This window comes from Diachasmimorpha longicaudata, chromosome 1, assembly GCF_034640455.1.
Source record: "Diachasmimorpha longicaudata isolate KC_UGA_2023 chromosome 1, iyDiaLong2, whole genome shotgun sequence".
NCBI lineage: Eukaryota > Metazoa > Arthropoda > Insecta > Hymenoptera > Braconidae > Diachasmimorpha > Diachasmimorpha longicaudata.
Window position 1 is genome coordinate 6,755,785 of NC_087225.1, and position 27,066 is coordinate 6,782,850.

At 39.9% G+C, this 27,066-nt stretch overlaps 1 protein-coding gene and 1 long non-coding RNA gene across 3 annotated transcripts in view; one reads left to right on the forward strand and one right to left on the reverse strand.

Moving 5' to 3' along the window:
- The window catches only part of LOC135161693 (myocardin-related transcription factor A), a 98,125-nt gene that overhangs the window by 21,715 nt on the left and 49,344 nt on the right, over nt 1–27,066 (reverse strand). Inside the window, exons 2-3 of one of the 2 annotated variants that reach the window (XM_064119535.1) lie at nt 18,704–19,037; nt 18,022–18,233 (exon numbers count right to left, since the gene is read on the reverse strand). In XM_064119535.1, coding sequence (XP_063975605.1) covers nt 18,022–18,233; nt 18,704–19,037 — 546 coding nt within the window. Of the gene's footprint in view, nt 1–11,970; nt 12,435–18,021; nt 18,234–18,703; nt 19,038–27,066 lie in introns of those variants that run through there. The other variant, XM_064119551.1, reaches the window with a different exon arrangement.
- LOC135161879 (uncharacterized) overlaps nt 26,008–27,066 on the forward strand; it is a 40,659-nt gene continuing 39,600 nt past the window's right edge. The window contains exon 1 of the long non-coding RNA XR_010298866.1: nt 26,008–26,229. This is a non-coding gene — a long non-coding RNA (uncharacterized LOC135161879). The remainder of the gene's footprint in view (nt 26,230–27,066) is intronic.

The following is a 27,066-nucleotide window of genomic DNA, read 5'->3' on the forward strand; positions in this document are numbered from 1 at the left end:
TGTATATATATTCTCGTCACCGGATGATAATTATGGCTCCCCGGAGGAATGTTAACGAATGTTTCGCACGTCGTATGACTTTTTTCTATCGTTTACGGACGCAAGAGTTTATGGGAAAACGTGCAGAAATCTGATTTTTCTAACAAGTGCAGTGTTTCTTGTTTTCTTGTAAATTGATCTGAGAAACGATTGATAGATTTAGGTAGAAAATTGATCAAATTAAAATTAATAATCAGTCATTAGAGTCGCAGGGTCGCCTTTTCTTTTTCACTCGCCTGGAATTTTTTAATTGTAATATATTACGTTTTTAATTTCATTTCAATCCATTCAATAGAACAATTTTTTGGTTTTTTGTCATACAATATCCGGGCAGTCCATATGTACTGAAATAAATGGGGCATAAATTCATAACCATCTAAATGGAAACTGAAGAAAGTTGGGTATCACCATAAAGGTGGGAGACACTCGGAGTCCAGTTCATGTCAAGTGAGAAGAGATCATAAATTATCTCAGGAAACTAAAATATTCATAGAGTAAACAACACTTCAAGAACCAAGTTACTGATTCAAAGAAATTATTAGACGAGTTTATAAAGTATTATAAAGTATTGGAAATGGGACAGCTCATGTAAATTAAAAAAAAAAATTGATATCTCACGGATAAGCAGCAGAAAAAAAAATTAAAAACAAGTCACGTGGTCTCAGGGATTTCTGCAAAAAATGAGATACTTTTGTCTGTGTGGCATCTGACAAATTTCAACGAATGTAGCTGGTTCAGAGAAGAACCAGCAGTAGTGGCATCAGAAATATCGAAATGGGAAAGTTTTAAGGCGCGACGAGTGATGTATATCAAAGACTGTTCGGACTTGATGTATACCATTAGTCAAGAATTTTCGAGAAATACATCTGGATGTGTCATTGATGGTATAATCGAATTTGGGTAATTATGATAATTCAGTAGCAGAGACGGTTATTCCAAACGACCTTTTCCCAGGAGCTCAGGATTGTTCGACCGAGTACACTTGACCGAGATTGCAAAAACCGCAGAGTACACCGCACGCGGACGATCAGTCTCTCCGGAATTGCGATATATTTTTCATAATTTTTGTGTCTTTGTCATTAACCGATTGAATTTTCCTTTCCCTTTTTTCTTCATTGCAATAGCACGACACTTCAACATCCTGACAAGGTCTTCCTCGCGGAATCAACCGCTGTTTTGACGCTGAGGAGAAGTCTGAATATGCGTGTATTGTACGTCACGTAAATCACTCACGGTTAATAGCTTCGTATTCCTATCTCGAAATAGGAAAATAGGGGAATAGTTGGCGTGGCCTTCGCTATCACCACTCCTTTACATTCACATATGTACGTAACACGTTACGATTTTGTATATTTGATTGGCTCAAAGGGTGCACCGACTTAACTGCTCGTAGACATTAAATAAGAAATTTTGTTGATGTTATAAATAACGATAAACAGAATCTAGACAAAAATTGTAATGCATAATTCCTTGGGAACGATGAGAAACTGACCCTAATGTGACTGGTGACCTAAATCTTAGCGGAATGAGACAAACCAAGGAGTAAAAATAAATCTGACTAGTGGAGATTCTCATCGCGTAACAAATGATTCGCAAACAAAAATAGTTGAAAGTAACGAAAGAAAGAATTGGAGGAGAAATATCATAAATTTAGGGATGAAATGTAAATGATTCGCCGGGTTAGCGAATATTAAATTTTAAAGTGCCGAAAACAAACTACATTTCACCAAATTTATGGTTTTTATATTCTTGTTTTTATTTTTCAGAACTTTGGAGAAGATGAAATGTGACATTTCATGTGCGACTTTTGCATTTTAAGAATATCGAAGTACTTTGGTTATTTTTCACCGAGGAAATGTTTTTCTACCTAAAAAATTACATAATTTTTCCATATAATTCGTTTCTACTCATAACAGGGTGGATTCGCCGAAGTGATTTATAAATTTTCGTGTTGGATGCAATAAAGAAAATGGAAAAATTCTCTGACTCCATGAAGCAGACATGTGCATCATTCATCGTGCAAAATAATCCTTGAATAGGAGACCCCCAATAACATAAATCTCACCCCATTTATCACACAACCCTGATAAAATGAGGAAACCCACGTTAAACCCATAAATTCATCTGCTTCTTCACTTGTTTTCAGAATTTTAAGGGTGTTACGCATTTTGCGGAGATGGTAAAAATGCGTAGAGGGATTCCCCGATCCGATCTCTTTTCGTACAGTTATATATGTTAAGGTACAGGAGGATTGCCTCTTTGTGGGAGTCTCTCCAATGGGTTTCTCTCCCCAGAGAGTAGAATCACAGCGCACCCACTAATACTATTATCCAACTGTACGGAAAGAGAGCCAGGCAAACACCATGGTGTAACAAACGACTCGCAAATCCTTGCTGTCAATTTAATCTTGCCCGCGAATCCCAACGAAATGTTAATAAGGGCTCGCTCGATGTACGTTCACGCGTTTTATCCCTCTCGCACCCGGCTACCCCTCCACCTCTCCCCTTTCACTTCGCACCACTCTTTCCACCCAAACCGAGAGGTACACACACTTTATTTTCACGCAAAAGATACCGCGCCGTTGCATGGAAATTGTGTGCAAAGTAAGCGTGAATACGGACTCTCTTACTCCTCCATCTGTTTCCTACGCGGCGCATGAGTCCTCTTCACTAATTTATCGGGCTGTAAGGACGTCGGAAGTAACGTGCAAATGTTTCAAATTGTATATTTTATAATTCTAATATTTCCTTTCGATTGTTTAGCAAAAATCTTTGGAAACTTTCAATCCAATAAGATTGCAAACTCTTAATTAAAGGTTTGTCAATTCTTTCGTCGGTTACTCACCCCCATCGAGAGATCTGAGAATGTGTGAACTGCATGGAAAGAAAAATTGTTTAAACAATACGTGCCTGTTCCGTACTCTATCTGTCAAAATAGTATTCAGAAAAAATTACGGAACAGTTACACATTTTTTCATTGAACGTTCCATTTTTCTGGAACATTGTACACTTTTCTAATTAAGGTACTAATTTTTCCTTAATTTTTACCGAATATTATTTTGACTGGTAGATTACAGAATAAGTAGGTAATTTTTAAATAATTTTTCTCTCCCTGTGTCTCAAGAACTTAAAACTTTTCTGCGTGGAATCTTCCTAAATCTTTATGTTCAATCATTTAAATTAAAGAGTAGAATTCCTACGAGTTAGGGTTGTGTCACTGAAAATTAGTCACCGAAACACTTGATTTCAACACATCTGACCCGTTAAATTTCAGACTGCCATAGATCTCTAAATACTCCGACGTTTTTTTTCCCCTCGTGTCAGAACAGAAATGGATAATAGAGAAACAGCCGTTAAAAAATTTCAAGAAATGAGCTGCCAAATGTTTACTTCAATTATTGAGCCTCATTAGAAGAAATGTTCTTCATGTATGTATAAATAAATTAATGACACGAATTTTTAGATAAACTCCCGTGGCCTACTGCTTATTCCAGTGTCTATTCCGAGAGAAGAGCTATTCCACGTCCGTCCACACGACGTCGACGGTACCATCTTATTAATGCTTGTGCTAACCTCCCTCTCTCTCAGACACCCGCACCTTATTCCTCAGCAAGAGTCACAGTGCATCCGAGATGCTGGACTAACTCGGTTGATGGTGATTTTGAGAGAAAGAGAAGTGCGCTCAGGGAGGGGTTTGACAGTGTCACGCTAAGCGACACGAGAAGACTCATGTGGTATATGTATAACCGACGATGTGGCTAAACAGCTGCACAAGAATTCACCCGCACTTACATGCATTTGCTTCATAATAGAACGGGATAAACGTTCACGCGTGCCCCGGCATCGTAGAGTAACAATGTCTGATTTGACGGATAAAAATACATCACAGATTTATTATTATTAGAAATTCATTATTTCAACTTTCATTTGAATTTAAAAAATTTCAACTAAAATTAAACGTAAAAAAAATTATACAGAGGAGGACACCATTGAAAATAATTTGACAGTTAGACAATTTTAGCAATCAAGAAGACTTGAGCCGATAGGAATATTCAACTCCACATATTCTCTTTAGTGTGAACAATAAATATAACAATAATAATTATACTAATAATAAAAATTATTCCGTATCCTTGGTTGCAATCACAATGAACCTTCCAGTGGCAGATAGTGAGATAGTGGTATCCAAAGGAATTCCGGCTGATACTGAAAATCATTGTCTTCTGACCTTTACGCCGCACATACCGCGGACCCACATAATTTTCCCCCTTCCCAGTCTTTTTGTTACGTTATTCTCCCCTTTATAACTCTCAGCAAAGCTATTGAGAGGAGAAAGATTCAGCGGTTTGTCCTCTCATGTCGATACTTTGTCCCCGGTAAAGACAAGCCGACAATTACGACACCTTTGTTTACTGCCACTACCACCGTATCATTTCATTTCTTTCCTTAACTCTGTGGGTTACGGATACAACCTCTTTGTATCCTCAATGCATATACCACAAAGAGTCAACTTATGTGTGATGTCATCCTCTCAGCCGGGTTGATCAATGAAACGATTATTCTTGGCCGCAACGACGCGTGATATTACGCCTTCTTGTAATTCTATGCGCGCAGGTGCGATAACCGGCGACTTCAATCGTTTAGCTATTTGTTTCCCACGTTAATGCACGTGTAAATTCAATCACCAATTATATTGTTGTAAAAAAAATGGAATACTTCGACCTATAGATTATGGAATCGGTAGTTAATCACTACTGGCAGTGAGATCTTCGGTTGAATCGTATCCACGGAGGTAAATATTAAATGAAAATTATGTGGCTTTTTCGTAATGAAGACGGTGAACATAGGCCAACCTCCAGCCGGCATTGAAACCAGTCTATAGCCGGGCCCCAAAATTTCATGGAACCGAGATCGGTCGAGTGCTGGGCCAATATGGTCTTCCAAGAGTTGGTATACCGAGTGTCACCCGGATGTGCTGCGAGACAGAATGCCAAGTTATAGCCAGCATCAGTCCGACATTGTTCAAGTGTCTTTCAGTAAGACACGGTTATTATATTAACTTTTACATCACTCCGCACGGTAAATGGGGACTTGTGTACGCTGACACGTTCGCTATTCGCCTTTTTCGCGTTTTTGATTTTGATTTTTTCAATTCTTAATGGACTGAAAAAAATACGGGCAATTTTTTGAAATTTTGTTTAGATTTTGAGATATATAGTGAGGGATCAATAGGATCGATTGGATCGGTTTTATCGCTTCCCTCGGAGCTATTGTGATGCGTCGCATTGAAATCGATTCCAGGGATTTGAATGAAGTGGAATAGGTTTTTGTTTAATCGTACGTATGGGAAGTAGAAGAAGTAAATGGGAGTGCATTTGCCCCGTAGTAAAATTACGGAACAGTTACGACGCATTTGTTCACGGAACGTTCCGTACTTTTTCTTGAAAGTTCACTGGAAAACATCGTAACTGTTCCCTAATTTTCACCGAATATTGTTTCGACTGATAGATTACCGAACCCGTCATTTCTAAAGAAACGTCACTTTTGAAGAATTTTTCTCTCCGTGTGTTCGTGGTTATACCTCCTCGAAGAACTGTTGGCCAAAAGCACTGGAGTGAGTACTTCGAGGCTTCAATAACGAAAATACAGTGGGATATGGGTGGAGGACGAGAAAAATTCCATTTCATAAGCCTGCGACAAATCATTAGAATAATTTAATTCTTTCCAAGGAAAAATTATGGCAGAGCACTGAATAAAAAGCGTTTCAACCTACAAATTATAAAATTGCTATTCAACTAGTTGTATTTAAAAATTCATTGAATCAGTTAGTTTATTTTTTTTCCTGTGTCACTTCCTCCGTTACGACACAGTTTATTATGAATGAACCACACGCTCCCTTTACCTTAGTTAATGGTAGAGTAGAGTGTATGAAGCGAGTCTGACCAAGACCTCCTTTTGCCTACGCGTCTAACGAAAGACTACCTACGCCCTATGGAACTATTACCTATACCAAGTTTTCCTCGTTTCATTCATCACAAATTCATTGAAAGTAAACTCTAGTATTTTACCTTTCAAAATAAATATATTCGTTATTCCAGTGGGTGGAATCGAAAAACATTTAACGAAGAAAATCCAATGCTGTGAGACCCCTCAATATACAAAACCCATTTGCCGACAAAAACAATAATTTAGTTAATCAATAACAAACAAAATATTATTACCCTCTGAGTCTTATCAACAAAAAAATTTTTTTTTTAAATCGCTTCGCTTGAAAATCAAATTTCTCCTTCAAATTGAAGACTTAACTATCTTTTCTATTCTAATAAAAACCAATTGTTCTCCTGAAAATAACATAACCGAGTCCACCATAAAATACCGACCATAATCAACCCACTTCATCAACAAATCTCGCACAATAACAATTCCAGTTGAAAAATCTTGAAACAGTTTAGTGTACATCTCGTAAAACAATGTACCTAGAACTACCAAGCATTCTTCGTGTAAAAAAAAAAATAGCGAGAGATTGCCGTTCAGTATCGCTCGAATAGCGTTAGTGCATGCGCAGATATCAGTGTACCTTCCACTCGTTGGAAAGCACTGGAATAATGCGTGTTTATCGCGGCGGCATTTGCTTTTGAAGCCACACACAACGTCCAGTCCTATCTCCTCCTTAACCCACCCCCTCTACCCCACCTCATCTCTCATGGTCCACACCAGACTGCAAAACGTTAAATGCATACCGTTTGCAAGAGAGGAGTAGTTTTCTCCTCTCCTCCTCCAGCTTGTTGCGGGGGTGATACATATACATAAGAGAATAAAAGCAGAATGAAAAGAAGAAAGGCGAGCGGAACTCGTGCTGGATGTCCACCTACTCCACTCTGAGCGTGCGGGATTCTCTTATTCCTTTCGTACATAAGTTTGTGGAGAATTATTTACATATACCGGACGCCAGTGGCTCGCGTGCGCACAAATGTGAATGCCGTACTCTCTAACGCCGAAGATAAATGGAAAATACACGAGGGGATTTACTAACACATGGCTGTTAATTTGTGCATGAGCAAGTTAAATATTTATTCTTGGGTTTCAGTTAATCAGTAATAGATTAATGATCACGAGCGAAATTGGTGGACTAGAAGGGAGAAAGGCAAGGGAAAGTGCGGAAACTTGTTATTTGTTTGTTGAAGGAGAGCCTTTGAATTTTTATGGCGGGATTTTGAAAGTAATTTAGAAGGTATTGTTATTGTTGATAATAAATTATGAATATTTTACTTTCTATTTGAGCATTCAAGCTGTATAGGTTATTGTGGTATGAAAAATCCCAAAAATAAGTGTTCATAGAACATAATGTGTCGTAATTTAGTTGATTTGTTCAAATGTTCATTTCTGATGAGTTCACCATGGAAACGGTGAAAATTGAATAAATTTGAAATATTCACGTGCGCACTGCTGTAGTTTCGGACTATCTGACGTGTAATGGGTTGGTATAATAGGGAAAATTCAAATCGTACATTCAAACGATTCCAGTACTGCCATTCGGAAATAAATCTATAGTTTCAACTTTCATATTCGACCGATTGTATTTATTACTTGCGGATAAACATGCGCACAGAAGCGCCGCGGTGGATATCCCGTTTGATCGTACATACAGGCTCATTGCGCTAACAATACGACCGCCCACGTACGCCAAGATATCTCGTTTTATTATTATCCCCGGGGTACCGCTGTCGTCCGACTTCTCGTTCCCGGTTTCAAAAGAACAGCAAGTAAGAAGGGATGGGTTACAGAAGACCTCTACCTCTACCTCGGTTGACGACACAGGCCCTCTCGACATCGACATTCATCGGTAAGAATGAGGAAGGTCTGAGGGATCCCAACGACTTGGGAGATCGAAGACTCACTTTTTCAAAAAGAGGGTGAAACTCCTGCCACTTCCTATAACTTCTGTTTCCCCTGATTTTCGGGTGGTTGATATTATTGTTGAAAGTCTCGGACTCGCGGGAAGAATTCATGGCGGCCACTCTCTCATAAAGTCACTTGGTATCAACAATGGGAAACGAGGGACTTGGTTCAGAGTAAAAAATAAAAGAACAATTTCTGTTCGGCTACTCTGTACTCCATTGTGTTCAGTATCTCTTCTCACTCCTCTCACCCCTCTCCTATCCTTCTGTAGTCACAATGTTCACGGACGTGTGGCCCAGCCTCTAAATGGCTTATCTCGATCGCACTTGTGCCTCTACCTCGTGATAATAAAATCCGACAAATTGTCGAATAAAATTCAACATTTGCTGTTGAACAAAAAATTAATTTTCACATTTTTTAAATATCTTTCTTTGTGTACTCTAGACTCTTGTGTTCTCATCTGCAATAATTTTCCATCTCAAATCTCAATGTGAAGAATTGACAAAATGAACCGGTGATACGGGAGTTTTGAGAAGGTACGGCACAACTTTATGTACCGATTCTCATGTTCTCAGGAGAAAAAGAGAGGTAAAAATAAGAGAAGAGTATGAGCAGCAAATTGAGTCGGCAGGGATGAGAGAGCTATGCTCACGTATGTACGATTCCAGAGGCAGGAAAAGAGAGATGATACCCCTTGGTGCCCCGAGAGACAACGGATCCTAACACCGAGCGTCATATCATAACATAAACGCGGCATATCGCATGACACGGTACACGAGCCTCCGCTGGTGACCCCGACTCGCGACCCCAACGGGCGTCCCTTTCCTGCTGTGGAAGTTTGCGCGCGGCGCCGTGTGCACTCAGCCGGGGACCTTTGCCGGTATTCCCGACGACGTGACGACGGGGATAGTCTTCCATCGCGTGGCTTGTGTCTTCGGCGGAAGAACAAAAAAAAAAAAAACAAGAGAAAATGAGAATGGGAAAAATATCAAATAAAACCGCGGAGTTCATCTGCTTGAGCGCGTTGGTAATGCGATACGTCGTGGTGCGGTACATGAAATGATGTTATTCGTCTATTTTTGAATGGGAAAAGACAGAAATTCAAAGTTCGTTGGAAATATTTTCTTTGGTTCAGAAAATTTCACGATGTGCCATGAAATTTTTTAGTTTTTTCAAAAATCTCTGCTGTTCGACTACAAAAGTTGACAAACACTTTATTGAGAAATGAAATTAGCCGAAGTACTCGGACATCCCTCAAGCAGAATTTTCTTTCAAGTTCTTAACTAAACAAATTTGAAACATTTTATCGCGGTGGCAGTTGATTTAAAAAACATTGTACAGTCGATTAGACGTAGATTTACGTGGTGGCACATTGTAAGCTCGGGTAACGCTGATCTCGCACGGGTATTTACCAGCAATAAGTAACGATAATTACGAGCTAATGGGCGGCCCCGTCTTGGATGGCTCTTCGCCGCCCCATCTCCACAACAGTATATTCAGTATTTAAATTAACCGATCGATCGCACTGGACCGTGTTCAACCTCGCGCATTATGCAAATTCGTTTATTTTTTTTTTTTTAATCGAAGACACAGTAGTAGTGGCTTTACTGCACATCAAGTTCGTGTGCTTAAAAAAACATGAAAAGAGTTTTCTCCACATCAGTGACTGTAACGTAGAGAAGGATAAAGAAAGGCAATTACCGCCGACGCGACATCGGCGTAATACGCGCCGCCAAGAAGTTAATTGCTAATTTTTCTCTTCACCCTGATGCACAATATCACGCGGCCTGGTGTATAAAAGTTTCAATGGTCACAGCGATGTCTCATCTACGTATAATAATATAATCGAATATTGCCGAAATATAATGTCGATGATTTTTCACCGTCGATTTCGAATTTCAAAGAGTCAATTATCTTTAATTGCTCTTTTATATTTTTTCCTACCACGCTCTTCAATTGCCCACCTTAATTATACCATAAATATTTTTTTTTCAATAAAATACAGATAAAGTTTTCCCTCTGAAAAACAGAGTCATGAATTGACAGTCAATTTGATAGCACGAAATTAAAAAAAGGAGAGGCTTCAAGTAAAACATGAAAAATTTCCAGATGATGTAATTCAAATGAAATTAACCATCCCTTCATTCGTTAAATTAATAAAAGTTATTCACAATGACATTGTCTCTTGACTGTGTCATGTACACGTTGACAGCTGAGATAAATAATTTTTACGTGAAAATTTGAAACGACAAAAAATTATCTCGAACAACTCTTGTAAGCGACTCTCCAGAAAAATAAATAAATAAAAATCTGAGAGAGAGTGTCTTGTGCAGAACAATATATGTAGCCTCACCCACGGCCTCTTTTGGGTCAGAGGATGTTACTGGAGATTAAGAATCCATGCCAGAAAAAATGAGTGTGAGTAAATGCCAACAAGTATACGCAAATACTTCTGAAAATTCCTCTTACATGTCAATAATGCCAAGGGAATTCAACCCGTTGGCCGGCGGACTTTCAAACTACCTACATTTCCTATCACTGAATTAAATGCCTCGAGTTCTTTCCTCCTGTCTTCAATGTCCAAAGCGCAGACAACTGCTTTATTTATTTCAAACTGGGGTTGCAAGACAAAAATGTTTTATTTTGCATGACAACATCCATTATTTCATTGCAAAAATGAAAGGAAAATAACCCACGTTAACAAGGCAAGTAAGTTGATTGGGGACTTAATTAATGAGCGATGGTAGGTCCAAATAAAATTCTGAAAAAATTAATTTTTCGTGTCAATAAGAAGGTGCCCTTAAACGTCGTGGGGAGGAGAGCTTTCCGAGGCTTTCAACCCCCCGCAAAATCTAGAGCAATTCATATTCAGTAGTATAGAACAATAATCGAGCAGACGGGGAACGATTGACCTCTCGGACTATCGCAACAACCGAGGATATCGAATTTCATTAAATTTGAAATTTAATTTCGTCTCATCGCTGTTATTCGTTTCATCTGATTGTTTTTTCTCGTTTTCGTATGTATGTAAGTCAGATTGGGAAAGAGCACGGGCGAAAAGTCACCGGAGAAAAAGGGGAACAAGAGTGGTGAATGCAGAGTTGCGCTACGTGCCGTGATCATGTTGCGCGAGAGGAATAACAACAGTGCAAAGAATGAGAAAAAAAAATGGATAACGTATGTGCGGGTGGTTAAGAGTTTGGAAAAATTTACCAGGGCGTTGCAAAAGGGTTCTCTCATTCTCACAATATCGCTAATTGTTAATTAGACCTCAACGACCCCCTCAGCAGTCCCCGCCCATATTACAATATTCTTAAGTTCCTTTCTGTGTTCTATTTTGCACACAGACGAATTACCCAATATTCATTTCATATTAAATTTCATGAAACTCATGATCTCACGCAAGAACTATTGATCTTCGATTTATTGCGAAACGAGAACGTGTGGAGGAGGATGTTTACATCATTTTTTTTTTCACTCTACGGTTTTTATGCAGGTGAAAATTACTTATGTCTGGAGAACTGTGTAGGAAGCGAGGGTGATCACGGCGAGTGACTCGAGAGATTCTACGACTTTATGTTTTTAGTTATGTTCAGTGAGATAATGTAATGAAGCGTTTCTGCACGGTATGGTTACCTGTGTTGGTGTCCTTGACGGGGGTAAAGCAATAATACGTGGGTGTATTAACGCGGAAGATGGAAAAGACGAGATTATTATGTGTAGGCGAATATGTGTATCAAGGCTGCTAGGTAGCACCTGACAACATGGGTCAGTGTAGTGACGACAGATTATTTTTATTTATTAGTTGATCGATATTTTTTTTTGTCCTTTGGTCGATGGTTGAAGGCGACACGTGTAGTTTGCGTATCGCATTTTACCTTCTAGCGATGAAAAATTAAGTTGAATGAGGGTATTGACCGCGATACGAGAAATATTTCCTGTGGTCTAATGGCGATATAAATAAATATATAATATAATTTATATGTGATTCATATGTGATATAATTCATCAGTTGAATTGTTGCAAATGGTACCTTTTGTCCCCAATGCGGGATATTTTTCTCACTTTGTTGAATTCCTTTGTTGAAAATTTTTATTTCGAACGTCCTTGTTCACACCAAAGGACTATAAACACGATTAACGGTGAGTATTATTTACCGTGTTGTTTTCCGAACCTTTAAGGCCAATATACAGTTAACCGATGATTCCTTTACCCACACGATTGCACCTCAGGTGGCAAGGAATATTCAAGTGTCCTTCCTTACATGCATCAGGTGTACCTAAATGCATCTCGAGGACTTTCGATAGTCTAGTCAGAAGATTAATGCAACTAATGCGTTACAATACCAACAATTTCAGCGAGGAAGGACACACCACGTGGTGAGAAGAGATCTTGAACCAGGTGGTCGACCGTTTTGCCGATCGAAGCGTAGGCCGATACTAAGTTCTGGAGTTTTATTGATTTCTTTGCCTTTCTACCATTTAATGTTCCACCTTTTCCTGCATTTTCAAGGAGAATATTTTTGAACTTATGACCCATGAGAAGCTGTGGAAAATTGGAAGAGCTTTTTGTAGCACAAAATTATGAAATTTACGGAGACAATATAAAATAAAAACAATTACGTGATTTTCCTTTGTCTTGAATCGCCCGAATTTTTTTTTATTTATCAATTTAAATTTGACTTTCACTGGTAAAAAATTTGGGAAAAGTTCCTCACACCGTCATCTGTATATTCCGTGTTATTAATTCAAGTTTAAATAAAAATGTTCAGAAAATTTTTTGGGAACGAAACACATGATTTCGGTTAAGAATTGTTGACAGATGTGTAATTGTTATTGAAAATGTCTTTCCATATGGGATTTCTGTAATTGTGTGCCCTGAAATTTCTATGGCCCGGGCAAATAGGTGTTAAATAAAAAAAAAACTAATGCTATTCAAATGCCCTAATTGATTTATTTTGTGATCGTCAGCAGACCATTAATCATCAGAATAAAAAAAATTGATCATCGAGAGGGCCAGTTGCGAGCACGATCCATCACGGAAGGAAGGTATAAGAGAAAATGAAGAATATCCCGTTTCACCGGTGATACGTGTAGGCGTCAGAAGTATAAGGACGAACACTCAATTGAAACATACATATAATTGTCAACTTCAGAACAATCGGTCATTGGAGTTCCTTGATAGCTCAAGGCATCATGTGATATTTTTATTTATCCCCATCTCTCTCACTCATGCACTGTATTATAGAGAAGTCTTGCAAAGGATCGAGTTGGGAATACAAATAGCTTCACTTCCTTCCTATAAGACGTCTTTCCGTCACTTGGGCAGTGTTTTGTATCATGAATTACAATCACGGCACTTGTTACGTTTAGCGAACGCTAATATTACGTCAAGACTATTATTTTTGTCGATTTTAACATTTCATTGCAGCAAAGTGAAGTCTAAAAACTCATCCCGAATGTCTCGACACTTTTTGAGAGAAATTTTTAGATGAGAAGCGAAATGAATTTTATTATTGACACCGGAAGAGATCGATGCCGTTAGGCATCGATCGTTGCAGCAAGGAAGCACTTCCGTACTGTTTTTACTGACAATCAAATAATTATTCCCGACTCGTTCGACAGACGTGATCATGCATGGCTCGTGTTCCCTAGCAACTTATATTTCGTCGATAATTCATTCATGATGAAGGGTTAATCGAGAAATGTGCGAATAAAATTCGAATTAATAATTTCCATGTGTTAAGGAAGATAAAAAATACATATATAAATTTATAAAAGCAAACGTAAGTAATTTGAAAAATAAATTAATACACTGCAATCGATTTTCAAACGCAGTCAACTCCCCCCGGAAAATTCAGGCAATTTTTTTCAACAGTATCAGTTTTTATGTTGAGAGAAATATGCCCAATGAACTCGGGAAATGCTTCTGTAAAATAGGACTCTCTGAAAATGAAAAATTCACGACTCTCGTTAGTTCGTCAACTTCTCTTACGAAATTTCCTTCTCCCTTCCCCGGAGCCTCTAATAAACGATATCTTTGGCGTCATTCGTATAAATAAATCGTAGTGTGTCTTTATCCCTTGCATATTCATAAAACGCTCGGTGAGGGGGCTAGTCCCGATGTCGTTTGAGCCTGGTACCGTGGGCGAACCGGCTCAAGATATGTCGAATTGGCGGCGAGTCTATACATTCGCGTCGCCCCGGAAAGTGAGCGTCATCTACATGCATTCAAGTCACCGATAGGAGAGTTAGAGGCGCCCGCTGAGTTTTTTTTTATACCGTTGAAATTAAAAGCCTTCACCTTCTGAAATAAAAGGTGAAAAACGCGAGGATATGTATATAATATGCCCACGCACTGTGGCGATCCATCTTGAATCACTATTATAATTATTGCTGATATCTTCGTTCGTGGAGTGTTGCAAGTAAATCAAGGAAACCCCATGAATTTTTTCAACATTTTATTTCTCTCTTATTTTATAATTCATTTTATCCCCGTCTTTGTTTTTTTTTTCATGTCTTTCCTCACTTCGTGGCCGTAAAAAGTCGAGGTTTTTTGGGGTCAGAAGCTGAAAGTTACGACTCAGGACCGCTCGGTAAATTAATATGACTGCCACTGTGTGTAAAATAACGAAAGTGCCAACAAATAATTAAAAAAAATATCTCTCCGGTTTTCTCGATTAAACGAATGGAATCTGAGAGTCTGTTTATTCTCGTCGCGTGTGATAACTCAATTAAAATAGTCCAGTTGTGATTTATTTCGGTATAGAATCATCTTATGCAGATTTAGCCACAAAGTTTTGAGGAGACAAGACTGCAATAAAAAAATTTGAGTTGTATTTCATATTCGTCATGGATCAACACGAATTAACTTTTGTTCTAGTTTTTCGAGTCCGCTGAATTTTCAATTGACTAAAATTGAATTGATCATTCATCATTCAGTGCATGGAGGGAAAAATTCTTAAAAAATTACGGAACAGTTACACACTTTTTCAGTGACCTTTCAGGAAAAAGTAGGGAACGTTCAATGAAAAAATGCGGACCTATTCCGTAATTTTTACTGAATACTCTTTTGAATGGTAGATTACAGAACATGCACATAATTCTTGAAGAATTTTCCTCTCCGAGTGAGCGTTTTCAATTAAAATGAAATTCAAACGCGATATTGAAAATTGAAATGACATTTGGTTTGAAATTTCAAGAAATTTTCACCAGCGCACAGAGCAGTCTCCCAATTAGGATAATTGGGTAATTTTGACTAAAGTACAGAACCACTCATTCATTCAATATTCATTTTATCATCCCTCCACCTGAGGCTCATTCAGTCAAATGCAAAAAGAATCATGTCCACTGGTTTCGATTCCACCGACTTATAGACAATATTTATGCTTGAGCACTATACCCACATCGATAAGTATCCAATCTCACATTCAACCGATTGCGGTACGAATGAATGAATGAATGAATGAGAAATGAATGAATAAATTTCCCATTGCACGCAGCATATGGGTAATTCATTGGTTTTAATCCCCCTGGCTCCCTCCCGATTCAACTTCACTCTGAAACCCGATGGTTTGGCCGACGGGTAAATGAGCGCCACGGTCACGCCTCGTTAACGCCGCACTCCGGTGCTCGATTGCCATTACTTTCGGAACTCGTCACGAACTCGATCGATATCCTCAAGAGGTTTGCGAAGCGCAAAAAACGTCTCGCCCCAAAACGTATAACACTAATTTTCCAATAATTTATTCCACGATTGGCGTAACTGCCTCAAATAATTTAACCGAAAGTTTAAAAGAGCCTGGATGAGGAAGAATGAGAATAAATAAAAAATCAAATGGCGGGCGAGTATCGTCATTAGCGAACTCCATTGAGAATCATCAGGTAGCATTTTGTATGTTATTTGATGGGCCGAGGGTACCACCCTTTTTTTTCACTTTAATGATTTACTGATGTGAAAGCATAGGTAATCGCCGATGATATCACCTTTATAAATAGTCACGCCTCCTGTCTACCACACATTATGACAACGATATATGTATTCTGTTCTTGGGTCACCTACGTATGATATGCAACTGGAACGCGTCGGTATCATTATTACCTACACTTGTGGAGGTAATCACTCAAGCAATAATAAATGTAGTACATTAATTACGATTGGGTGGTGGTATATTTTTTGTTCTCCAATTATATCCAATCACCTCACCGATATTTTTTTGCTAAGATATTGTATTTTCATCTGAATTATTTGTTTTTCAAATACATTTCGTAGTGAAGTAATTATTTTAATTAAGTTAGATGTATTTACCAAAAGAATGAAAACTCAATTCCATTTGACACTTTATCCAAGAATAATATGCTTTAATTAAAAATGCCTCATACACAAATGCAAAATAGAACCCTGATTTGTTGTATAAAATACACTCAATTAAATTAAATAATGAATTTTAAATTGATGTATCCAGACACCTCAAGAATTGTCCATTTCCACTCTTTCTCGTTCACGGAACAATGGTTACCAGATTTATATTTTCCGCTAGGAAGTTCCAACCGCACCAGGTGCACTAATTCCTACCAATAAAACCGACCTAATCATCAACTTTAACAACAATCCTCATTCCATTCGCCGTCTCTCATTACCCACCGCGTGTGTAACACGAGTAATCCGCCTCCTCATTTTTTATCGCCCATTGAAAAATGAAGAAATAAGAAAAGTCATTGAAAAGAAGCCCTGCCACAAGTACGAAAAAATTCCAATTTCGAATCGATAATTCATCGGCGGCTTGTGCCTGCATCCTCAACCCTTTGCGAAACGAGCGCATGATTATGGACGCGGCTTCGTAATGGTCACGTTGAGATACTTAAAGACGCAACGACCAAGGGCGCATTTCATAATGCACAAGAGGAGTAAGGAAGATTGGGGCACCCCTCGATTATAGGTGGCGCCTTGACTTGCACTCTGGTACATTAAGTTCCCCAACAATGTACAATACTTTCTCTTATTTTACCGCACTGGTGTAATCATCGTGATGAGGTATAACGAATAACAGAATGCTAAGAGTAGTAAGATCGTTGATCATGGCAGACACAAGTGTGATAATCCATTATCCTCTTCAGGGTGTCTGGGGGCATCTGCAGCACTGGTTAACCAGAGCGCGAGGCGGGTGATAATTTTGCTAATTATATAGAAGGGCTACGTGAATGCCAAAAAACGCATTTTTCCGAAAAAATCTGGATGAATTGTCATCTCTATCGATATTTAAAATACGCGCCTTTCACCCGGAAGCTCCACATATGCGCTGTAATTATTAAACGATTGATAACCGTTGCGTCTCTATGAGGTTTTTATCATACACTGGAATTGTTTAAAAACTGACTCTCCAAAATTTGAAATGCATGAAAATATTTTATAGTTATATAAATTTTTGGTAGTGCTGACGATCCGTTAGTTCTTAATTTTCTTCCTTACAATTGAATAACTTCGCACGATTTTTAAAAATAAATAAATAGGATATTGTAAAGTGTAAATATTGTTAATAGTATACGTCATGTAGGGTTCATTAGATTTCCTAATTTTTTCTATTGCTCATGCTCATCGCTTTGACTGGAGCATTAAACATCCTATCATAACTTGAAAAAAAACAGATTTGTAAGATCAAGAGATCCTGAGCTTTAATTTCCCTGATTTTATCACGATGAATGGATAATTTAGGGGTCACCATCATCCATTCAACTTCTTCACCATAGATCATGGGAAACAACGATCATCGTCGATTATTGTTGTTAAACTGTTCTTGTACATATGCACACCAGGTGCTTCAGGTTGTTGTAAAATCTGGACAAGTATGACAGCCGGGCCAGGCACCCGTGGTATCCGGAATATTCAATTGGAGTGGGATAATTTATGCTCCTCATGTCCAGCAATTTCAACAATCGAATTCACGATGGAAATTATTGATCAAAAGAGATATTTTCATTAGCCCCCCAATTACTTGAGATCTATCAATTAAGGAACCTTTTGGCGAATGAATATTTATGAGTACGACTTCTCCCAAGTGAAAACATTCAAGAAGTTGATTACTCACATTCTTTGTTACGATCATGCTGCAGTGGTGAATCGTCAACTTCCGCTTTAGGCGGTGAAGATCGATTGCTCTCAGCCATCTTTGTGGGTTCAGACACTGTAGTGGATATTTCTGATGTGTCAACACCTGAGGACTTTCTCCCTGTTGCCAAACTACCGTCTGGAGTTCTATCGTATCGTTTTCCCGACTTCTTGCCGCTCTCTAAACGATCTCTATATGAACAGAACAACATTTTGTCATTGTAGGAACAATTCATTATGAGTTTACGACCTTCGTCGGAACTTTTAGGCCGTTTGAATAGGGAAACCATCGAGGTCCTGGCCTTGGCGATACATAAAGATTGCTTCTAAATAGGGTAAAATAATATAATAATGACGGGAAGGAAGAATGCACAGCTGGCGCAATTATTGTCGTGTTTAGAATGGTAGTAAATCCAAATGAAGATATTTGGTTGTTTTTTGCTTGATTTTAGGTTCTTCTGAAGATCTGAAAGTTGCCTCTGTAGCGGTAAAAAATCGATAGTTTGTGAAATTAACAATCGAACCTGCCTATTTATTTATTTCACTCATCTGTAACGGAATCCATTGCATTCTAGCCGGTTATCGCCTGAGGATCTTGAGCCCAGCAATAACATTATTTTCATAAAAAATATAAATTGCTATTCAGATGGAACCGTCAATACCTGTCTTCCTTAGCTTCCCGCTTCTCTCGCTTCTCCCTGAGTGCCTCGATTCGCTTGGTTTTGGATTTGGACTTGCTCTCAAGTTTACTGGGTTTGCTGGACTGATTGTCAATGAGAATACTTGTATTTTGGGTGGTTGACTTATTTGATGTAGACTCGTCGGTCCTCACACGATTTCCATCGAAAGATCCTGAGCTAGACGTTGACGCTGTTGTTCTACTGTTTGTGTAGTCCTTGAACCACTCTGGGTATATAGCGCTTATTGTATCCAGGAGGTCCTGATCCAGTTGTATCCTCCAGAATGGGGAGCCGCTGTCCAACCTGTGGCCAGACTCTGAAATGAAACAAAAAACAGATTTAAATTAATATTTTTCAGTGACTGCTATCTGAAGAGATCCAGCACATCCACCTTCTTACACAAGTGACATAGTCACACAGATCGAACAGTTCTCTGATTCATAGTCACAAATAGGATGACGCTAGATAGATCTCGACTACTGTCATGTTCCTTTTGGTGCATTAATTCAGGCGGAGATGGAGTTGCTGATGGCAAGTGAGGATTAAGTGGAGAGAATTCTACAGTCTCTCACCTTTCTCTAATCCACATTTTTCATAATTGTCATTGCATTCTCAAGATAATTACCCGAGAAGAGTAAACTCGTCCATCACGCGCTCGCCCAAACGGTCATGTCACCCGACAAAGTCCCGACGTTATAAAATCACCTTTAAATTTCTACTAGGGAATTCCCAGGGCATTGAATTGCCCCGTGTTTTGTCATCGGTCGACACCCTCTCTCCTCATTCCTATAACATCCAACTACCTGCATGATCAGTCTAAAAACTCTCAAACAACTGAATTTCAAGCCTCATTTCTACCTCCCTTCCCCGGCCTCATGAAAATAGATTTAAAGAGAACAAGCAATAAATGAGTGGCGTTGATTCCGCAAAAGGTCTAATGGTCCCTGGAACGAGCAATAATCCCAGTCGCGCAGAGGGGGCGTATCAAAACCCCATGGTATGCTGGGTAGGTGATTTCTTTCGCGCATTCCACAGAATTCCCTACGTAATTTAAACGTCGAGGGATATTATAGCAGGTTGGGGGTTAGCTTTGTCTCACAAGCTCGAGTGTGTTTGAGAGGTGGAGATTTAGCGTAAAGCGTCACCACCTCGACGCATGCGGTCTCCCTTGTTTTCACCAGCAACAGAGACAGACAATTGTCCCAAGTTACTCTCCACACATTTACCGGAGGAATACGTTGGGCCTTCCTCTTGGGATGCTGCCACGTACGCTGAGGAGCGAGTTGTTCGCATACTCGATCTTCGTGGAGAGAAGGAATAAAGAATAAAAAGAAAATAAGAAAGGGAGCCAGGGGGGAGAGGGGGAGAGGAAGAAGGGGGTTTGAAAAAAAAAATGAGAGGGAGAGAGAATAAAAGAGGGATAGGAGACCTCGTTACGACGACATTCTACGGGCGGGCGAGACGCGTGCCTTGCCTTCAAGATCGAGAAATCGATGCAATGGTCAGGAGGGCCCTCTTCGCGTCCTCGAGAGAAAGAGAAAGACGAGGGGAGGCGAGACTCGCGGGGTTTGTCTCTCACGAGACTTTCGGACCCCACGAACTGCTGACGATATATAGGTATACAAAACCAGTCGCTGTACTTATATATTACGGTAAGAAAGCATGAGTAGGCATTGAATTGCTCGAAAAGAGAGGGAATGAGAGAAATAAGAGGTGGCTTTTTAATTTTACCATATCAACTTGATAAACCTGAAAAGTTTAATGGCTGAATGATGAGTCTCATCTTCCACCATCCCATACGTACTGTAATATCACAGCAATCCGTAATGCATGTCGTGCAATTTTCGCATAAACGAGTTGTGAATCGGTTGGAGTTTGTTGTGAGTACCTGGTTCCGGGTTTTATCGCTTCAATCGGCTATCATGATGACATCCAAAGGGATCTCATCGGCTTGTCTACCCAGTCGTGAGATTTTACCTTGACCCAATGGATTATTAGCGTCTCTCGTTGATGGGTTAGGTTAAAGCGTGTACTGGGGAACGTGAACAAACGGTCAATCAGTATCAACGTTTACACGATGGTTGTAAATCAATCGTGGTGAATCATCATTACTGAGAGGGCTTGACGCGAATGCTACACTCGTCAGTGTCAAATGCACTGGTTTCAAAATACCGGTAAGTCGGGGGATTCTTACTTATTTTCTTATTGATGAGGAGGAAGGGGGGGGAGGACAAAAATGTCGGCGATTTCGAACAAATCATTCGATGATTTTTACACGTGGCACTCTTCAAGCTCAGAACGATTTCCGCCTCTATTGACAATGTATCACTTTCTTTGAATTTCTCAGGTTTTGCCGGAGGAAAAAAAATCTTCAGAGACGGAAAGAAATATATTTAAAATATCTGATTGAGAGAGAAAGAGAGAGCTCATCATATTGAGTTTTTTCGGTAAAATTTTCCCGATGGGCCTTTAGAGACTCCCATAATTAATTGAAATCGATTAAACATCGAATGTCACGATGATCTGATGAAATCCTCACTCCTCCCTTATTTCTTCCCCTCAATCCTCCGGGGATCATCTGAGTAGTTGCCGTCTGCAGCGACGTTTTCAGGTCGTCGACATTTGTGGTGAGGGAAACCTCTTCGGCTCCCCGTAGTCGCGCCAAAGTCACCCGCGATCTCATCCGCGGTGTTTCTCTGTGTAACCGGCGCTCGTCCATGGCAGCTTTACCTTGACAAAAAGCCAACGGGTTTTTGGGGAGAGCCACGAAAACAATAACACCGTAGCGTATGCAATGCAATTCTTCTCGTCTTCTCGATCGATACCCGTCGTCCCCTTACGTATCCTTTCCGCTCGTGCCCACCAAGCGCCTTGTGGTATATATATTCGAAAAAGAATCGGAAGAAGAGGAATCGAATACAAAATGCATTCCGGGGAATTGCATTTGCGGTTAGAGACCCCTTCGCGAGTGTGTTGTGCGCGCGCTCTTTCGCTCAATGAAATTCGAGCAAATAAATCTCCGTTTCTTCTGTTCGGTGGTACTACTTGACTACTACCCGCCGTCTCTTTATTTTCTGATTCCACATTCCTTCTCACTTCTCTTTAGGTAGAATATGGCCAGAGTTATTTGATAAGTAATCATTAAAATTCGTTGATAACTGGATTATTCGTATCCCTTGTAATCATTCAAATTTTACCTATTCTAGTTCAGTATTTTATATCCCATGAATATTTTTTGAAAATTTTCATGAGAATATATCATAATCACTAATATTGTACTTGACTGCACACTAAGAAGTTGTTGCTGCAGTAAAAGTTGAGACAACAAACTATTTATTTCTATTAATTATACGCTGCCTTCACGGATCTTATATTATGAGAGAAATTAGCTCGATATTTTCGAGAGGCATAAATGGATTTTTACCAGACCTAATTGTTCTCTCTCATCAGTGCAGGTGAACGTTACGGCACCTCATTCTTTTAACCCTTTTGATGAGGGACTTTCACAGCTCCTGGATATATCAAGTTCCATGTCTGAACTATTCGCAAAAATAATCCTTCCATATGAAAAATAAATGATAAAAATTTCATCAATCTCCGATTATCAATTATTTTTCCTTTATCAAGGGTAGTGAAGGTTGATCGAGGTTCTACCGTGGCTGTGAAAAACTGCATCGGACTCGGGAATGTCGTTGGCATGTACCAGGTACTTTGGCTCTTTCTCATCCTCCTCCTTCTCTTTCATCTCCTCCTCTAACACCCTTTGCCCCGTTCCCCTCAACCCCACGAGTGTCACCACATTGTTTTTATTTATTTATTTTTTTTCAAACATTGCGTAGCCATTCTGGAGAATGTCCCCCAACTTCTTCCTCATCTTTGTTTAATTTCCAGTCCAATAGTTCTCTAAGAATCGTGTGAAATAAAACTTCAGTGGCGTCGAGTGAAAAATATTTGACACAGTTGTAATTTCCACTCAGGTGTGTAATACTTTCAAAAAGGAATTTCGAAATCCGGATCAAGATTTGATCTACACACGTATTTACGGTGCAAAAGTTGGAGGTGGCGCTTGAGGACTTCCTCGCAACACATTTTGCTGGGAAGTAAAACTGGTCGCGGTGCGGTGGTAAAGCGGGCTGGAGGTATGATCGTCGATTACGTTTTCTGGGACACTTGAGAGTGGAGTAGAGTCTCGTCATGTTACCGCCCACACGCGCTAACATACCGATATGATCGGACGTCCGGAAGCTAAAAGTTTAAAGGAGTTGAGCTGTCGAGTAAAGTGAGAATGTGTAACACCAAGTGTAATAATCGCTATTTCATTTTCCAGAAGAAATAATCTGGAGGTGTCTCAAGAGATTTATGAAATTATATCTCTCAGCTGCAGAATAATATCCGATGAATTTACATGATAACTACTTGTCCTTCTTCATAAAAAGAAATTCCATTTGTAGTGGGGAAAAATCGATATTCTTAATAATAATAAGTGCATACTCCCACGACAGAACTGCCGAAATTGTCGCCCTCTTCACAGATAATAATTGACGAGTATCTGCGATACCGCACGTGGAGCACCTCTGTGTGAGCCTTAAATTGTACTGACCGATATAGACCACTTAAATACACTATCTTAACACGGCCAGAGTAATTTTAACAACAACCGATTCCTGACGAATAAACCAAACCACCCCCTACACATTTAAATTACTTGAATTGCCATTTGCTTGAGGTTTTTCATGTTCCATCAAGCCCAGATGGTACATCAACTACGATAGTGATCCGTAATTCAGCTGATCACTAAAAATTCTGCATTTGAATTAGTTACCACACCAGACACTCTGTCCAGAATGTTATCACATCCTCATTCGAAGATTTAATCAAGAAATTTCGGCCGATGTTCGATGTAGAACTGCTTTCAATGAAGGGGAACTGAGTTGAGTCTCCAGTCAGATCCTTCAATCATCCTAAAACTGTGATTTATTCATTTTTCAAGTCGCCGTGCGGCGATGTATTAAATATAACCGATCTAGGAGGGTTAAACCAAGAAGACCATACCCCTTTGTTCTTTAGTACCGTCCCACACGTTACATTGAACTCGTATGATTATAAATTGCGCTTACAAACGTTCCACATAGAGTCAATGTTATAATACCCATTGGGTTGTTATCCATGTATTTGTGAGCGCGTGCGTTCATTGGGCTGACTCTCTCCCTCTCTCTCTCTTTCTCTCGCCTTCTCAATCGCGTCGATGGGTAGGATAACGTGGGCAAATCCCGACGCGTGACCAGTTGCGAGGTCCTTGGAGCGCACCCACACACATGGGGGACGTTGAAGAAGAGGGACCAGACCGACGGCGAGAGAGACACCAGGTAAATCCGCACGTTGGCTACAACACAGCGCGGGGGAGAAACTAAGAGAGAATCCTTGTGTGGTGTACGCGCAATACCAGCGGTGTATACGCACCTGGATAGCGTAACAGGGATTGCTTGAAGGGAAGGTGAACAGAACAAGACAAACTAGACTTTTGCATCGCACTCCAGTCACCACTTAACCCATGACCCACAACACCGTATATCTCGCTCGTTGGTTAACTATACGTCAAGCCAAATGCTGAATTCAATGCATCTCTTTTATATTTCAACTTTCACAGATATTATTGTTGGGGACTATTTGCTGTACTTCCTGGATGGTTATTTTATGAGAAATTTACCTTGGGCGGAGTCAATAAATATTTTTTATGACGGCTTTTTCCATATTCTTTGGGAGAATTCCTCGTTCGCAGATGGCAATGCATTGAAGTGGACATTTTGTGTCGGACTTTGGATCTTTTAATCCCAAGTGATTCTAGCCGTTTAAATTGATATTTTATATTTATCGTTGTATACGTTACGATTTAAAAAAATCGAAAATGTAATATTTGCACATTTTTAGTGGATTCCAATCCTAGCCATGGACTTGTTGTCCCTGGCTAGGGACATCCTCCCCTACACGAAAAAAAATTTTAGGTAAAAATTAGCCCTTCAGGGGACAACGCGAAGGACGATGAAGGTTTTATCATTAAAATTAGCCTTCCAAACCTAATTTTCCTAACAAAACTTGACTTAAACAGACGTTAATTGTCATTGTCATCACCCTCTGATACCTATCTACCCTCCTCAGCCTCCTCGTGAATCTCAAACTTGCACATAAGGGATGTCACGATCCCCTTTTCTCGTCTAAGGGTCCAATAGAATATTTCCCCATCAGAATGATTTTCCCTCAAAAATCCGAATACCCTTCAATGCTTTTCAAGCTCATCTCTCCTCCACGAAGAAAGCACTTGCGAAGACTTTCAAAAGACCAAGAAAAAAAAACCACTTGGAGAAAGACCACTTGGGTCATCGAAGGACTGCGCCCACGGCGCCTAAAGCCTGGAATATCCTGGCGTTGCACTTGGCTGTCTCAAAAAGAGAGAGGGGAAAATACCTTATAGTTGGAAATGACATCATCAGCAATCTCGGTGTGGTACACCTCACCACAGCGTGTAATCGTTCTATGAAGGCGTATCAGCTGTGTCGTATCTTATCTCCCCGTCCTTCTCTCTCTCCCCTCCCCCTCCCCCCGTCAACCCTTTGACTCGACTTTTTCACTTGATAGAGTTAACGTCATGAATAGTCCAGCGACAAGACCAACAACACCAACAGCCTCTCAACTGCAGTGGTGCATTTGTGTGGCTCAAGAGGCCTTACCTATTTGCCAGAGAGTGACAGCGTGTTTAAGTGGTTTGGACAAACTGGTGGGGGATAGAAAGAGATAGAGTGAGAGAGCCAGGGAGAGGCATCTTGCGCGCACGCCAGTCTGTGTGGGTCGCGTGTCCCAGGGCAGCAGGAGAGGCAAACACCGACACGGTTGGCTAGTTATGCCAACCCGCGAGATGACGCACTACCACGCAACTTCACTTGGACTCTAATCTGCCGCTACCGGTCGCACGCATTTGCCGCTTTTACAATTACTAAATGATTCGTATTACTCCATTATTCGTTGATTAAATTTACCACTAACGGCATAACAATGATTTTCCATTTTTTTCCCGTCGAGTCGTCATCTACAGGGACAATCATGACTTTTTCAATAATTTTGAATTTTAATTCGAATTGACCGACGTCTGACGTCACTCACGGAGGCGTGAGAGAGCCAGGAGTCGTTGGTTGTGTTGGTGAGAAATGCCCACGCGTACCCCAGATGCGTACGCGTATGGCAGAGGTATGTTTTTTTTTTTATTAACATCGTCCACGAGTATTAGTTTTGTTTTTCAACCTCCAGTGACATCGAATTCACTGGAAGTGAGTTAGAGGCTTGTGCGGAGGATAAGAAATAGTCGCTTAAAACTGAGGAGTTTGTGGGGTGGTGGGGAAAAAAGTACTTTCGGATAATCGGTGATTAACGCCGATCTGAGAAGTGGTCGGTGAACGAATAAAATTGCTAATTTTATATACCATCGGGAGTTTAGTCGGGTTTTGCGTCCACTTCAGGTGAGTTGATGACAAGAAGAAAATGTAGTTAATTAATAATTCTACTGAAGAGACGGGATTTCGTCGTAAAAATCGTAAACTTGTTCTTTGGGTTTATCGTTCCACGAATAAATGGTGGCAAATTGCGATGTTTGTATACTCTAGATATTTCCGAAGATTTCGGAAGATTGGTGGACAGTTCTTGGGGAAAATAAAGGCGAGGGGAATGAAGGTAAAGATTCATCGAATTTCGTTCGATCAACGGCTTTTGGAGACAAAAAAAAAGGCGCCCGGAGTCGGTCGAATTCGTCGAAGGATTCGCTCGTTTTGGGCGGCCCTCGGAGAGATGTACAGACAGTAGTTCAACTCATGCAATAGGTAGGCGACACCATCGGGAAATAAATGGCCTCAATAGATGGAATATTACTTATGAACTAAGTATTACCCAGAACGAATGAGATGATAATTTCGACATTTGATAATGAGATAGCCGATTAATCTCAAGAGAGTAAATATTTGTGCAAAAATGCAACAGTTAGACACCGAAAAATTTTCGTAAAAAAATTCTCTGTGTAGATTAAGCTGTATAAATGAGTTTAAGGTCGAGTTCACATCGAAACTCAGCGAGATCCCGTCAAAATGATAGGATATAATTCCGATCGGAAGAGCGGAACAAAATATCTCTTCGACTTTACAACATGTTGGTTAATACAGGCACGCGCCTGCACTCGCCCACACATAAGACATAACGCGCCGCTTGATGTTGAGAAACCTTCACCAACGGTTCCTTCATTAGCATCGATCCTGACACGTGGGAGATTGTTTATCGGCTTGTTGGATGTAACCCCGAAGACCCCA